The sequence below is a fragment of the Neofelis nebulosa genome, chromosome 1 (genome assembly GCF_028018385.1).
Source record: "Neofelis nebulosa isolate mNeoNeb1 chromosome 1, mNeoNeb1.pri, whole genome shotgun sequence".
NCBI classification, from domain to species: Eukaryota; Metazoa; Chordata; class Mammalia; order Carnivora; family Felidae; genus Neofelis; species Neofelis nebulosa.
The window spans coordinates 113,703,404-113,719,844 of record NC_080782.1 but is presented as its reverse complement, the minus strand read 5'-3'; the positions used below and the strand labels follow the sequence as shown (position 1 = coordinate 113,719,844).

At 37.6% G+C, this 16,441-nt stretch overlaps 1 protein-coding gene across 1 annotated transcript; it reads left to right on the top strand.

Annotated features, from left to right (window-relative positions):
- Positions 1–577: 577 nt before the first annotated feature.
- Positions 578–1,390, top strand: LOC131512833 (large ribosomal subunit protein uL30-like). Its single transcript, XM_058731969.1, has one exon. It carries the CDS (start codon positions 597–599, stop codon positions 1,341–1,343), a length of 747 nt encoding a protein of 248 aa, XP_058587952.1. The 5' UTR covers positions 578–596; the 3' UTR covers positions 1,344–1,390.
- Positions 1,391–16,441: the final 15,051 nt, after the last annotated feature.

The following is a 16,441-nucleotide window of genomic DNA, read 5'->3' as shown; positions in this document are numbered from 1 at the left end:
AGAACAAAACTAAGCATACTAAGATTGATCTAGAAGTGTTAGTCTATTTTGTTGAGAGAATTGTATCTGTTCTGACATATATCTGGAATTGGCATCCATCCAAGCATGAGACCTTTCTCTGATTTCCCAGGATTTGATATAGTTCACTGTCAAAGCTAAGGTTATTAAAACTGTGATATACATCAACAACTGTCAGTGTTGTTAATACATTTTTTTACACCAAACTGAGAGCACAGACATTGACTTCCCTTTAGGCTCTCCTGTCATATAGACTTGGTACATGTCTGTTGACCAGCTGAGCGAAGGCCATGGCCAGAGGATAACTAACATGCCTTTACTATGAGGTTCAGTTAGCTGGCTTCCATATCAAAGTTTCGGTCATGGGGTGTGTGGGTGGCTCAGTTGGTTAAGCGTTTGACTCTTGATTTCAGCTCAGGTCATGATCTCACAGATGTGCTGACAGCGTAGAGCCTGCTTGAGATTCTCTCTCTCCCTCTCTCTCCCTCTCTCTCTGCCCTTCCCTCACTCATACTCACTCTCTCTTAAAATAAATTTTTAAAAAAACCTTAAAAATCGCTCTTTTTCCGGCTGGAACCATGGAGGGTGCAGAAGAGAAGAAAAAGAAGGTTCCTGCTGTGCCAGAAACTCTCAAGAAAAAGCGAAGGAATTTCGCAGAGTTGAAGATCAAGCGTCTGAGAAAGAAATTTGCCCAAAAAATGCTTCGAAAGGCAAGGAGGAAGCTTATTTATGAAAAAGCTAAGTATTACCACAAGGAATACAGGCAGATGTACAGAACTGAGATCCGCATGGCTAGAATGGCAAGAAAAGCTGGCAACTTCTACGTACCTGCAGAACCCAAATTGGCATTTGTCATCAGGATCCGAGGTATCAATGGTGTGAGCCCAAAGGTTCGAAAGGTGTTGCAGCTTCTTCGCCTTCGCCAGATCTTCAACGGCACCTTTGTTAAGCTCAACAAGGCTTCAGTTAACATGCTAAGGATTGTGGAACCATATATCGCATGGGGGTACCCAAACCTGAAGTCAGTGAATGAATTGATCTACAAGCGTGGTTATGGCAAAATCAACAAGAAGCGAATTGCCCTGACAGATAACACATTGATCGCTCGATCTCTTGGTAAATATGGCATCATTTGCATGGAGGATCTGATTCATGAGATCTACACTGTTGGAAAACGTTTCAAAGAAGCAAACAACTTTTTATGGCCCTTCAAGTTATCTTCTCCACGAGGGGGAATGAAGAAGAAGACCACCCATTTTGTAGAAGGTGGAGATGCTGGCAACAGGGAAGACCAGATCAATAGGCTTATTAGAAGAATGAACTAAGGTATCCACCATGATTATTTTTGTAATCTGGTCAGTTAATAAACGACTACTTTCAAAAAAAAAAAAAAAAAACCTTAAAAATCAAATTATTAAAAAAAAAAAAAAAAAGCTCAGGCCAGAGAGTGTAGATTCGCCTCTTCCATTCCAGTAAGAATATTGGAGCTAAATTCTTCCATTAGAAGTCATTAGTCTTATTTCCAAAGAAGTGTCACATAATCAAGAAGTATACGTTAAATAAATATTTCTAAGTGGTAAAAGGCATGCACCGTGCTCTTTGAGAGTTGTTTTTAGGGACATCAGAGTGCTTCTGAGTTTAGTTCAAGAGAAAATCCTTCTGCCTCCCATGTCTCCACTGAATCCACAGGCTATGAGCAGTGAGGATCAGGTGCCCAGGATAGGTGATTCTTCTGGGTATGACTCCCAGTTTCCTGAGGGAGTTCCTGGACTTCTTCACTGACTGACAGGGCAAGAAGAGTGGTTCTCAGCATTTAGTGTATTTCAGAGTCATTTGGTTGAGAATTGCAATTCTCAGTGTATTTGAGAACATATTGAAAATGTACCTGGAGTCAATCTACAGAAATTCTGATTTAGTGTGTCTGAAGTGAAGCTGGAAATTTTATGTTTTTAGCAAGTACCTATAGAGACTGATTCAGAAGGTCTGTGGAACACACCCAAACAAATTACAAGAAGAACAATCTCACTTAGAGTATTTGACATAGGCTGAGACCCCAGTGAAGGGGCAGAAAGCAAGATGTCTGTTCTCCTCCCCTTCCCAGCCAGTCTTTAGAAGTGTATCATTGGTAGTGCATGTGCTGCTCATAATATATATACATATATATAACACAGGGATTATTGCACATATTATGGCAAGCTCCTGTTCTAGGCTCTGGGGATAGTGAGGGAACAAGAGAGACAGATCCACCATTAGGGGAAGACAGATATTAACCATACCAGTATCAAGGAGACAAGGAGTACAACAAAAGTACAGCGATCTGAAGAAACATAGAGTAGAACTATGGCCAGAGTTGAGGAGCCAGGGGTTAGGAAGGGCTGACACTTTAGGGCACTTAAATAAAGATTTCACCCTGAGTGAGAGACATTTGGAGCATATGCAGAATATCATATTGCTATTGCTCATCCTTTGGAAACAGAGGCTGAAGCAGTATAAATTCCTTGCAATCAATTGGCTAAATAAAATATCTTACATGTTATAAAACATAAAACCATTTTTAAACATGTATATAGAAACATATTTATTTAAATGTTATAGCTGTACATAGAGCAATAGCTGGAAATGCATGCTGAAACAATTTTGATATCTGGATTTTGCGATTACTGGTGATTTCCATTTTATCTTTGCATTGATCTACATTTTCCAAATTATTTATAATAAACTTATTATCTTTTGCACTAAAAATATTATTAGAAACATACTAAGGCAGACTCTGCAGTAATAATGAAAAGCATTCATATAATGCAATTATGGAAAATGTATTGAGCCAAAATACATTTATTAAGCATCTCCTATGTAGGTAGTAAAAATCCTAGAACCATAGTCTATAGATATTCCACTTGTTAGTTGTGTAATATTGGACAAATTATTATGTGTGCCTCAGTTTATTTATCTGTAAAGTAGTTCAATTGCATCCATTTGGTTTTTGTGATAATTAAATGAATAATGCATGTTAAATGCTTAGAACAGAATTTGGCACTCAATAAGCCCTGAATAAATGTTAGCAATTACTGTTTTTACTGTTATTATATAGAGAATTGCTGTTTTTCCTTAATTGTGAGTCACCAGGCTTTTCTAGAATATGATTAGAGGTCAGGATCTCATTATTTCCTAAGATAGCCTCCTAGATTATTGAACAGTTCTACTTATTGAAAAGCTCTGTTTTACGCTGAGCCAAGATATGCTTCCCTGGAATTTCCATCCATCGAGCACTCTTCTTTCTATTACAGTACTATAGAAAATTATCACTTCTACACAAATTCCTTCGTGTATGCAGATTGCTGTCTTTCCTTCTCTCAGGCTTCTGTTCGATGAACAGTTCCTCAGATGACATAACATGAGCAGTTCCACTTGCCTTGTACTTTATAAAACTCTATCACGTGTCTTACGTGAGCCTCTCCTCAGTACATAGGGTAATATTACTGCCATCATCATTTTAAGGGACAGTAAATTCAGGCTTGGAGAAATAAATGGCTCATGCAAGATCATAGCTAGTAGGTGCTAGGACTGAGAATTAAACACAGGATGCTTCTCAAACCCAGATGTCCAAGCTTCTTTCCTCTACCATGCCCATTTTAAAATACCATATTTAAATGTAATACTCCAACTGTACACTGAGGGACTCGGCCATGTCTTCAACTGCACCCTTTTATTATTGCAACTTGAGTTCGAACCTCTGCAACTTCCAAATACAGGGAACTATCCTAGAAGGAATTGGTTGCACACATGATGGAGTAGATGAAAAGTCAAATGGGGTGCAGAGGCAACCAAGAGGATAGCAAAAGCAGGAAGCCATTACCACCCCTCAGACACTGAAGCACAGTCCAAGAGCCAGGTCCACACAGTGGAAGAATTAAGATCTAGCATGGACCGTCTGTGGGAATGAGAGCCACGTGACACAGGAATGGTGAGGGGGTGGGGGGGAAGAAATGCTCTTGCTCCTTATCTTTTCCTGCTTCCAGTTATCAGTCCGAGCCTGGCATCGGCTGGACATAACCAGAAGCCAGGATCCAGGGGAACTTTGGAAATGCTGTTCATGAACAGAGCTGAGGTGGGGAAGAACAAGGACTAGTTCTGAGAGAAGCCTGACTATGGGAGGCACACGTCTTGCTTCTAATTCACAGTGAGCTTATTGCCAAGGTAGACCCAGGCCCTTTTTTACATGAACTTAAAAGACTGTCTTGTTTCATGTAGTTTTAATTTGGCAGATGGCTTTTCAAATGTAATTACTTAATAATGGCTTTGCTTCTGTCTTGCTTAATTTTGTCTTTCGACTTGTGGTCAGCCTTTTAGATGGTTATAAACCTCTCTTGTCCTATCTAGCCTTGGGTAATAAATCAATTAGTATGTTTCATATACCTATATTCAAATTATTATTAAATATTTTGAATGAGTCAGGGCTGAGTCTTGAGATCAGCAGGCACAGAGGGACAAGGTGGGGGCGCATGAGGTACAAAATTTCAAGTTGTACCAAAAAACTCAGTGATCAGGATGAACAAGATTTTTATGTACTGTTTTTAAAAATCAAAATTAATGCAAAACTCCAAGGTAAACAAAATACCAAAATTATAATTATACATAAGGACACAATCCATAGATGATTAATATTTATCAATTTATCAATTTGTCAGCCAACTACAAATTCTTTTTATGCTCTAACTTAACCCACCCATTTCATCTATTACTGAAGAATAAGATAAAGTACTTTGTCAACTATCTCTCAAATTGTTGATACATTATGTTCTAAAATCTAGTATACTGATTTCCTCACGGTATGGAAGAAGAAGTCAAGTTCAGATCCGAAGCTTATATAAATTGGGGATTATCATTCTCTGAAGCCAATTATAACAAATGTATCCCTAACTTGACATCACTTTGTGCCAGATGTCCAAACTGTGGCCTCCTGAGAACAGGGAAAGTGTGGGGAGTGCAAGTGGACAGAGACAAGGGTCTTAACTGCTTGTGGCTGATATATTTTGCAAACCTGACAAATGCATGTTGTCGTGAATGTATTGTGCTGCTTCTAAGGACATGGGAGGGGTCCTTCCAAGTGAGGCTTTATTAATTTCATTTAGAGAAAATTTTTAATAAAATTTTCTTCATGTAAAATAAGTCACAGCAGCATCTTACATCATGCGTTGTTACACAGATCTGATTCCTTTCTAGACCAAATCCATGTCTTCTGACCAAAATCTCTTCTTTTTAAAAAAAAAATTTGTATGCATTTTTAAACGTTTATTTGAGAGAGGAAAGAGAGAGAGCGTGCGTGCGCACCTGAGTGGGAGAGGGTCAGAAAGAGGAAGAGAGAGAGAATCCCAAGCAGGCTCCGCACAGTCAGCACAGAGCTGAACACAAGACTCGGTGTCATGAACCATGAGATCATGACCTGAACCAAAATCAAGACGTGGACGCCTGAACAACTGAGCCACCCATGTGCCCCGACTAAAATCTCTTCTATATAAATGAGAGGATTGGAAGATATGGTTTTGAAAGTGCTAATTTAAAAAAAAAAAAAAAAAAGTCTATTTTGTAAAATAAAAGCTGTTTCAAAAATAATCTAGAACAAAAGTGACCGTCAATTTCCCCAACATAGGTTTTATAAAAAGAAGTCTAAATATAAAGTATATTTTTAAGTAAAATGTATTATTTACAAAAATACTGTCCCAATTAGAAAGAACAGCTAATTCACAGATTTTTTTTTATCTAACAAAGACAGAATCCTGGTGTACTTTAACCATGAAACCAACCAGAAAAGAGAAAGGTAAATGAGCATTAAATCTTCACAAAGTCACACTGGGGCTTTCTAAAGAGGATCATGTCTAAAAACAAGCCCAACTATGGATAAGATTGGGAATTTTAAAGAAATGATTTTAAAATGCTAATATGAATGCTATAAACTTGAATCTCTAGCTTATGTTTAATAGTTTAAAATTAATTCCCTTCTGGGGCGCCTGGGTGGCGCAGTCGGTTAAGCGTCCAACTTCAGCCAGGTCACGATCTCGCGGTCCGTGAGTTCGAGCCCCGCGTCAGGCTCTGGGCTGATGGCTCGGAGCCTGGAGCCTGTTTCCGATTCTGTGTCTCCCTCTCTCTCTGCCCCTCCCCCGTTCATGCTCCGTCTCTCTCTGTCCCAAAAAAAATAAATAAAAAATAAAAAAAACGTTAAAAAAAATTAATTCCCTTCTGAAATTGTGACATTGCTTTTTTTTTTAACTGTTTTTTAATGTTTGTTTATTTTTGAGAGAGACAAAGTGTGAGTGGGGGAGGGGCAGAGAGAGGGATACAGAATCTGAAGCAGGCTCAGCTGTCAGCACAGAGCCCGAATCCGGGCTTGAATTCAAGAATGGTGAGATCATGACCTGAGCCAAGGTTGGATGCCTAACCAGCCAAGCCACCCAGGTGCCCCAGCATTGCTTTCTAAGTCAGTGGAAAATCGAGAATGGCCAATTCTTCACAATGAACCTCAAAAGCAATGTGTTAGGATACATGATAGTGTGATAAGACAATCTGAGGTAAATGATTGATGTATAAGAAAGATATTTTTGGTCTTTAATCTTGGAAATGATAAATACCCATTTTAGAATAAAAGGCAAAGCCTGACTCAGCTAATCTAAATACATTTCTTTATCACTTGTGAAAAACACCCACAAATAAGAGACAGATTTTCTTTGCTCACATCATAATAACTTCCCAGATCTCTTTAAATTTGTAAAACTGCCAGTTGACTCTAATAAAAAACAATCAGCATAATTTCCTCTGGCTTGATATTTAAACACTGAATTTGATTATTTAATTGGTACTGAGTTTTGAATCTCAATGTTTAAAAGCCAACTTGAAAAATTAAGTCTTGGTAGTTTAGAAGCATGGATTGCACCTAAAATTCACAGTAAAATATAAAACAATGTAAACCTATGTCGTTTTACTAGTAGTGCAGTATTATTTTGACAGCGACCTGGTTTTTGTCAGCATATAAATGATATTTATTTTAGTTGTTATTTATTCTAATAAATGCCATCTATTTTTAGATTCATTGTATAGTTCTTGATTTGCTACTATTAGGTCCGTTATACAGTCTTCTTAATTGTTTTCCAGAACATGTCTAAATCTTATCGGATTAAGTGTAAATAAAATTTGATTTCATTCCTTCTTCATACAATGGCACCTTTCAACCAGTAAATATCAGTTGCTGTTGGGGAGCTAAACCACCACTGTAGCAAAAGATGGGAACAATATAAAGTATACTGGGTTTTAGTATCTGTAAAAACCATCCATTGGTTTCAGCTGACCCATATGAAGGGTAAATAGGCATTGTACAAATGTATTTGTAACAACTTGATTCCAGGTGGTCTCGTTTATGCAAAGGAGGTCAAGAAAGCCCCTAACAACCCACTCAGCTCAGCAGTCATATTGTGATAATGAACTAGTTATCGTCTGTAAGATAGTCAACTACTTGTGGATAGAACAAAATTTATATTAGCATATTCATCATTATACTTTGAAATAAGTTTTGGCACTCATTACTCATGAATAAAAGAATGTCAGTGCAATGAAATCCTCTGAGGCAATTTTCATAACATGAGCATTTATTTCTTCAACCAAAACCTTCCACTACTAAGGCACTTTTTGGAAATTGAACTTAATGCTTCAAAGTACCTATGTGAAAAAAGGATGAAATTTAATTTTTGAAGGTTTTTTTTTTTATTATTTCATAGATTTCCACTTAAGAAGATGCAGCAGGTGCAATTCAGAATATAAAAAATAACTACCTCCTTTGTTTATGATGATGTAAATGTCTAGATTCTTATTCTGACCAATTTATATTTCCTCCTATGTGTGAAAAAGGATCAGGCCTCAAACCTGATCTGAGCATAAGGTAATTTCTCATCTCCTGTGATGGAGATGTTTATTGGGAATTTGTGTTTTTAGGGATAAAATAGGGTCCTCTATGTTGTACCTACTGTGTATTTGTAGGGCACTTTGAACTTCAGAGTATTTCAGTGAGTTTTAGTTGTCATTTCTCATCGTTTTCCTTGCAGTTGTATGATTACCATCATTTGATAAAGAAAATCATGAACATTAAGGTTCTGGTTTACATTGTGCCAAAAATAGCTATCATTCCATCAATGCAGCTGATCCAGTCATGGCAGAGAAAATAGCAGCTTAGTCATGACATTTGGGACTATCAGGACAATAAAAAAAGTAAATAAAAATTAAAAAAATATGTACAGTACTTTTATGGGGATATCTTAAATAAATTTACTATGTTCATCTAAGATAGAAATTTATCATAAAACTTCAGACCTGGCAACTGCCCAGCATGGGAATAAATACTCATGGAGATGACACCAGATGGGAGGGCTACTCCCCACTGCCATCCCCCAAAGATATAAGTCATTTCCATCATGTGCATACCAAAACACTTCTATTAGTTTATTTCAATTTTCTTTTTCACATTAAGAATTTGATTTCCCCAGTGTGAATATTTTGAAGAAAAATGATAGCTGAAATGTACTGAGTCTTGACAGTATGTCAGCCGCTATCGTGGGTTATTTTTGCCCAATCTTCAGAAAGTTCATGGGCCTATGACTCACATTATATGCCTAATTTACAGGGAATGTGATAAAGACCCAGAGAGAGAAGACAAGCAACTTGACTAAACTCACACCAATTTTGATAGAGCTATGACTGGTACTCAGTGATCTGACTTTAGCTTTACCATTTCATCAGATGGGGGAGAAAATATACCCGGCATGATGTTCATCACTCAGGTTTTTTCTCAGTCTTGACCCGTGGACCCATGACTTGGTCCCAGATAGAGAAGGAATGATGAGTAAAACCTGGAGTATTTGTTTTCACTGAAAACTCACAAGGCAGCACTACTGTGGTATTCACAAAATGGGAGTGGGCCGGCCTGCACACAGCATACCATGTGCTTCATGAAGACAGCTTCCACCGCTGAAGTTTCATACTCTGATTTGGCATCTGGAGGTTTTCAGGCCAGGAGTGGGGTATTGCTTTATGATGGTATCAAGGAAGACGTGTTAGGTGGGCCTGGTGAAAGCCTTTGCATTTTTCGAGAGGCTAGAAGAGCAGAAGAAAAAATAAAGGCCGGTTTTCAGTGCCTAAAGCAACTACAAGAACACAGGAGAATGCCAGTGAGAGATTCCCTGCAGATTCCTTAATTAGGTGGGGAGGAAATAATTTCCCTGGAAGTTAAAGATTCTGCAATAAGAAGTAAGAGCGAGAGCCCAGAACACCAACATCCCTATTCATCTCACTCCATTTTTACCTGCCTCCCCTCCAAGGCTGGGACAGTCCAAGAAAACACAAAGTATGAAGTTAGTCCCCTGACCGTGTCCTTTGTACATGAGCTACTTGACAAAGAGTTTTTAAAACTTTTCTCACTCCACTGTTGATGTTTTGGATTTTCATGATTTTTCTATGTATGTGGCTCACTGTGCACGATCAGTAGGATGTCATACTGTGATTACCAAGACCTGAGTTTAATCTCTTTAATACAGCATATAATTGTCTCTGACCAGAAAAGTAAATCGACATTGTAATTATATTCAACGTTAATACATAGGTTTAGGGAGTAATACAGAGAGAACATCTCAACATCATAGCAGCTATGTAGGTGCCAGGATGGGGGCTAAACATGCTGCTACACTAACCTAATCATTGTTTTTTGTTGTGTTTCATGCTTCTGGTATTTTTAGGGGCCTGTACATGGGAAATCTTTATTATTGCTTTTTTATGGCTGGGACTATTCCTGTTGATTTTTAACAGAAAAAAGTACAGGTATGGTTAGAAGGATTTTTCATTCAAGGTCAGAAAGCAGGCAGATTGTCATGAGGTATATTGAGAATGATTACAGAATGTACACACACATACCTATATGGGCTGTGTCCCTTGGAAGAAGGACAGGGACCTTTCTTTGCTCAGTTTCAGCAGTATCAAAGTGACATGCTGGTCATGGTAGGCAGCTGAAATACAGTAATCCAAAAGAAAGAGTCTTCTCAATTGCCAGGAATATTGCCAAGGTTAGGAGGCTTCTAAGAGGTGTGGCAGTCAGGATCCGGGATTCGTCCTGGAAACACACACAGCCCACCCACATGTTTCCCTTGAATGAGGATTAGGTAATGGACACCTAGCCTTTCTTTCCCCTGATAGAGGCATGAACTTTGGGTCCCTCATGGCTCCATATGGTTACTCTCAGTGTATCCTCCCTGAATCCCTCAATAAAAGAAGCTCTGCCTACTGTGGCTTTGCTTCTGACATCCATAATAATGATTAGTAATAATACTTCATTTCAGTAGAGGACTTGGCATTCTCCAAAAGCATTTCAAACCTTTTATCTCCTGTGATGTAGAGTTAGAGTGACATTTAGCCTTGATTTGCAGAGGACACAGACTCAAGGAAAGACTTGGTCTATGTCTGACAGCTAGTGAGTGGCAAAGCCAGCGCTGATGACATCAGGTGACTTCTATTGCCACAGTCCCATGCTGCCTCTAGAGCCATGGCCAAGTTTCTGAAAAAATGAACCCCTAAACTGCTGGAAAGATCCATCTTCAACTTTTACTTACCACAAGGGATTCTGGGGCAGTAAGTCCTCTTTAAAATGTTGGATGAAGTGAGCAAAGAGATGAACTTTTTTTTTTTTTTTTGTAATCTTTGTCATAAGTTTCTGTTTATCATTGACTCTGCAATGATGAACAAATTGTTAGCTTCTCTGACAATCGATTTCTCTCTCTTTAAAAAAACAGAGGAGGGGGGGCGCCTGGGTGGCTCGGTCGGTTAAGCATCCGACTTCGGCTCAGGTCATGATCTCACGGTCTGTGGGTTCGAGCCCCGCGTCGGGCTCTGTGCTGACAGCTCAGAGCCTGGAGCCTGTTTCAGATTCTGTGTCTCCCTCTCTCTCTGCCCCTCCCCTGTTCATACTCTGTCTCTCTCTCTCTCTCAAAAATAAATAAACGTTAAAAAATTTTTTTACAAAATGGAGGTAATATTTGCCACTTACTGATGTCACTAGAACTAAGGAATTAATACCTCCAAAGTACTGTGAAAGAGATTATTTCAAAGACAAGCTCTAGAAATAGAAATATGAGATTTAGACTGAATACATTTAAGTGTTATTTTTGAGCTAAAATTATAATTTCACCACTGATTTTTACCATCCTGAACTCTTCATTGTTTTGTATTGTTATTATGATGATTTCTTTTTCACTTTAAGTGCCTAGGCAGTAGATGGACTTCCCAGTTTTAAAGATTCTGCCATTAGCTCACTGCTGCAGCTTGAAATCCCATTATCTTGTACCTCCACCTGAGACTTCATTTTACTTGGTTTGTATTAGCTAAGGATATAAACATTGACTATTTTGCTCTACATAGGTAACCATGTGTTCTTTAGATACTGACTCAGAAAAAAAAAAAAAAAGCCTCGGATGATGGAGCAGGCTTTGCTTTAACACTAAAAGTGCCACTTTGCTCCATAATCTAACAACGACACAACAGTACCACTGGCCCTGGTGATTGTTGCATTACAGTGATAGTCTTCATTAGTCAGGCTGACATGCCTCCCACTCAGGGGAACTATAGGATGTGTAATCTCTCCAGAGAGAGCCTGAGGTGTAGCAACCAGACAGCTGAAGTCTTCTTAATTAATGACTCTACTTCAATAGACCAGAGTTACTCGGGATAAAACTATTAAGATAGAGAGACATCTATGGCTTGCACATTTGACGTGTTATGCTTATTCTTCAGAAGCCATTTTTAGATAAGGGCAGACTTACACCCTGGATCGGATCGTCCAAGAACGCGAACCAACAAAATGTTTTCCATAAAGGTGCTATTTATTATCTGTCTGTGTTGACCTTGAAATGGTACAGAAGCATTTTTCTGAAAGAACCTGAAATTTGGAAATCAGTATTTTCATGAATGATAGTATACATTATTAACTATTTCACAGGAAGTAATTTTTTTCTTTTTTTTTTAATTTTTTTTAACGTTTATTTATTTTTGAGACAGAGAGAGCATGAACAGGGGAGGGGCAGAGAGAGAGGGAGACACAGAATCCGAAACAGGCTCCAGGCTCTGAGCTGTCAGCACAGAGCCCGACGCAGGGCTCGAACTCCCGGACCGTGAGATCATGACCTGAGCCGAAGTCGGACGCTCAACCGACCAAGCCACCCAGGTGCCCCAATAATTTTTTTCTAAATTAGGTTAGCATCATTTAGTTTTTCTATCTTTCTCTTGTTTTTAGAAAGACATTGAATTAATATACTGCTAAAAGTCCTCTAAGACATAAAAACTTATCTTTTAAAGGCCTGCCTTTCTAAGTGCTTCCCTTAGTCTTAATGAATAGTGTCAACCACAAAAAAAAAAAAAAAAAAAAAAAACAACAACAACAACATAACAGTTTATTTCTCAAAAGGTCTATTTATTTGTTTATTTTCTTAAAGACAGGGAATGCTAACTCAAAATGCTCAAAAATACTCATTTTGCTCATGGCCCCTTCCTTGTATTTGGACACTTGGGTTAGGGATGTGCTTTTTGTGTTGTTGTGCTTTATTTTATAAGGTAAGCTATGTTCTTTCGTTAGCAAGACAGGACACTGCCCTCTCATTAGTCCCACACCCACTTAAAGCAAGCCCACTACATTTAGAGGAGAACTGACAATATCTTCACCAGAGCCAGTAGGTTGGAATATAACCAAAGATTGAGAATTTGTCCACTTTATTGAGCTAAAATTCCTTCATGTTGACAAGAAATTTTCCCCTATGGATACTTGGTATGTTTTACTATCAGACTGGTCCTGTGACAACAGTGTTAGATAAATAACATAAAATGTCTATTACCTTTTCTGAGAACTTCTTAGTGCCTCATTGAAAAAAAGTCACTAAAATACATAGAGAAATTAAGGCTATGTCTATGTAATTGAAATAAATTATATTATTTAAAAATAAGTTACTTTGGTCATTTTGACACTAAACTGATAGAGTAGAAGAACGAGAGCCAGAGTCTACACCTTCTTTATAAGAATTTGGAGTATTGTGATGTGGCTGTGTTTTTCAAATCACAAAGTTTAAGTTGTCAGTAAAAACATTGTTATAGCCCAAATATTTTTTAAAAATGTTTCTCTTGACTATTAATTCTTAGAAATCTTTAAATGCATTTTTTGTTATTATGTTTTGTTATGATGACCCCCAATCTTAATTCCTGCTTTTATTCTTCTCCCCATTAAAATAAAAAGATAGCTTCAGGAAGCTGTGGTATGTCACTTTTATACCATGAACACTAAGAGAAAAGCCACTTAGAATCTGAGAAACCCTAATAAAAATTTTAAGTTGGTATGCAGTATGTTTCAGTGTAATATCTACATCACTAAAGCAAACCAGCTGTTACATACCTGATATAAAGTGCATTCTTTTAATTCATGGGTAAGCCCATAAAATGTACCAATACAACTGCAATTCTAAATGCTTCAATAAACTGACAGTGTTACTAAGCTAAAGGTGAAATTCCTTTAATGTACTTAGGAACTCAGAAAAATATTACTTTATAACTTCCTTACCTAGATAATTATAGTATCTTGGTATGTTTAGTTAGTATTGGAATTTCAGCTAATATTGACCAAAGAAGCTAGTGTGGCTATATTTAAACTCTTATCTTCATACGAGCGTCATCACACTCCACAGAATGTTTTAAATATTTTAAAATCAATAAGATCTGTTACTCTCAGAGCACAGTTCAAATTTATTCATTTTTTTCTGTCAAATTATTTTTCCAGTTTTATCCACCTGAACTGAGGGAAATCAAACAACTACTCTGTAATTCTATTTCAGCCCTTCCTTTTTGAAGCCAGGATGAAATCATGTCAGTGCTTAATATAACCATATACTTCCACATTGAAATGATAAGTAATTGATTATGACTCAGAGTCTGTAAAAGATTGGTGATTAGAGAAACCATATCCTGCCCAAATAAGTTTATTTCATTCTCATTTTCCAGATGGTACCTGTGTCATTAATGTTTTTTTACCAACATAGTTTTAATGGCCTTAACAATCAGATAAAGTAAAAAGAAAAAGCATATAATGTGTACTAGGGACTGTCTGACTAAATTTATGTAGCTTGAATTCATTTTTCTGCTGCTCTGTTTAATGAAGCATAAAAATAAGGTCACAATATTGGAAACTTGTGGCCTTTCTTTCATAGGAGAAGGAATAGAAATAAAAAGTACAGTAACCTGGGAGTGGGTCATGGTGGGTGCATCTTAGCTACGTTAAACTCATGTGGGATCACAATAGGGTAACCATATAATTCATCTTCCAAATCAAGATATGATTGACTTGGATAGGGCATGGCTAAAACTTTCCCAGGTAAACTGGATTGTGTGGTCATCCTTCACATATATACATCATATCTTCAGTAGTGCACAGCTGTTTGATACGAGAAGAATAAAATGGACTATATCATCAATAGCTAGCACAACATGTTCCAAACCATGGAGTGGACATTGAAGGACTCTCTCCAGTTGAATTAGAACTATAAAATTTTATTTCAGGAACAGTGAGAGATTTATTCAATTGAGGTTTCCTGATTTTTCTTCACTGAACTGAGTTTCTATGTCACTTCTGAATATGTAACTCCTTTCCTCATCACACCTTTAAAATAAATCAGTTATGTCTTTGGAAATATCTTCTCCCACTTCATAGGCTGACTTTTAGTTTTGTTGGTTATTTGTTGGCTGAATGAGAGCCAGAGTCTACACCTTCTTTATAAGAATTTGGAGTATTGTGATGTGACTATGTAGAAGCTTTTTATCTTGATGAAGTCCCAATAGTTCATTTCTGCTTTTGTTTCCCTTTCCTCTGATGATGTGTCTAGTAAGAAGTTGCTCCAGCCAAAGTCAAAGAGGTTTCTGCCTGTGTTCTCCTCTAGAATCTTCATAGTTTCCTGTCTCACATTTAGGTCTTTCATCCATTTTGAATTTATTTTTGTGTGTGGTGTGAGAAAGTGGCCCAGTTTCATTCTTCTGCATGTTGCTGTCCAGTTTTCCCAGCACAATCCAACACCCCAAAAAATAAATAATGCAGTTAAGAAATGAGCAGAAGATGTGAATAGAAATTTTTCCAAAGAAGACATCTAGATGGCTAACAGACACATGAAAAGATGCTCAACATCACTGATCATCAAGGAAATCAAAACCACAATGAGATACTACCTCACACCTGTTAGAGTGGCTAAGATTAACAACACAGAAAACAGCAGATGTTGGTTAGGATGTGGAGAAAGAGGAACACTCTTCTGTTGGTGAAAATACAAATTGGTGCAGCCACTCTGGAAAACAGTATGGCATTTCCTCAAAAAGTTAAAAACAGAACTACCCTAAGATCCAGCAATTATACTACTAGGTATTTACCCAAAGGATACAAAAATACAGATTTGAAGGAGTACATGTACCCCGATGTTTATAGCAGCATTATCACCAATAGCCAAACTATGGACCGAGCCCAAGTGTACATCAACTGATGAGTGGATAAAGAAAATGTGATGTGTGCGTGTGTATATGTGTGTGTGTGTGTGTGTATAAAACTTGCTCTAATATATTCCGTGTATACACACACACACACACACACACACACACACACACACACATTATAGTAAAACCTTGGTTTGTGAGCATAATCCATTCCGGCAACGTGCTTGTAATCCAAAGCCCTTGTTTTTCAAAGTGAATTTCATCATAGGAAATAATGGAAACTCAGATGATTCATTCCACAACCCAAAAATGTTCATATAAAAATTATCATAATACTATAATGTGATACAAAATATGAAAGAAAATGCAAAATATGAGGAAAAATTAATTAACCTGCACTTACCTTTGAAAACCTTTGTGGCTGGTGTGAGGGAGATAAGAGAAAGGATTATGGTGTAGGATGACTTTCACTATCATTAATAGAATCACTGCTATCTGTTGGCTCAATGGAATCTTTGTCTGCATAGGGGCCATTGTGTACACTCACATCGATGTTGACTCCAGTACAGTATTAATAAACTCTTGTCATATACTGCATTTAATGAAACTGGCAGTAAGGCAGCAGAGGAAAGGGTGTATATCTGCAGGCAGCCTGACCTAGAATGAAGTGAAGCATTCCTAAGCTTACTTTTGTATAGAAAAGCAAAGGACTGTCCATAGGTGCTTTGAAATGACAAAAAATACACTAGTGACAATTGTGGACACCTTCCAACATTCTGAAAAATCACTGATTTCTGCCAAACACCACTGCCTGAGACTGAGCATCCGACAATAGGAGTCAATCATCCACAATCCTGCAGAGGAGAGAAAGAGAGAGAAGAACCAT

Coding starts and splice junctions, on each gene's coding strand:
- LOC131512833 (XM_058731969.1), top strand. CDS start 597: ATGGAGGGTGCAGAAGAGAAGAAAAAGAAGGTTCCTGCTGTGCCAGAA.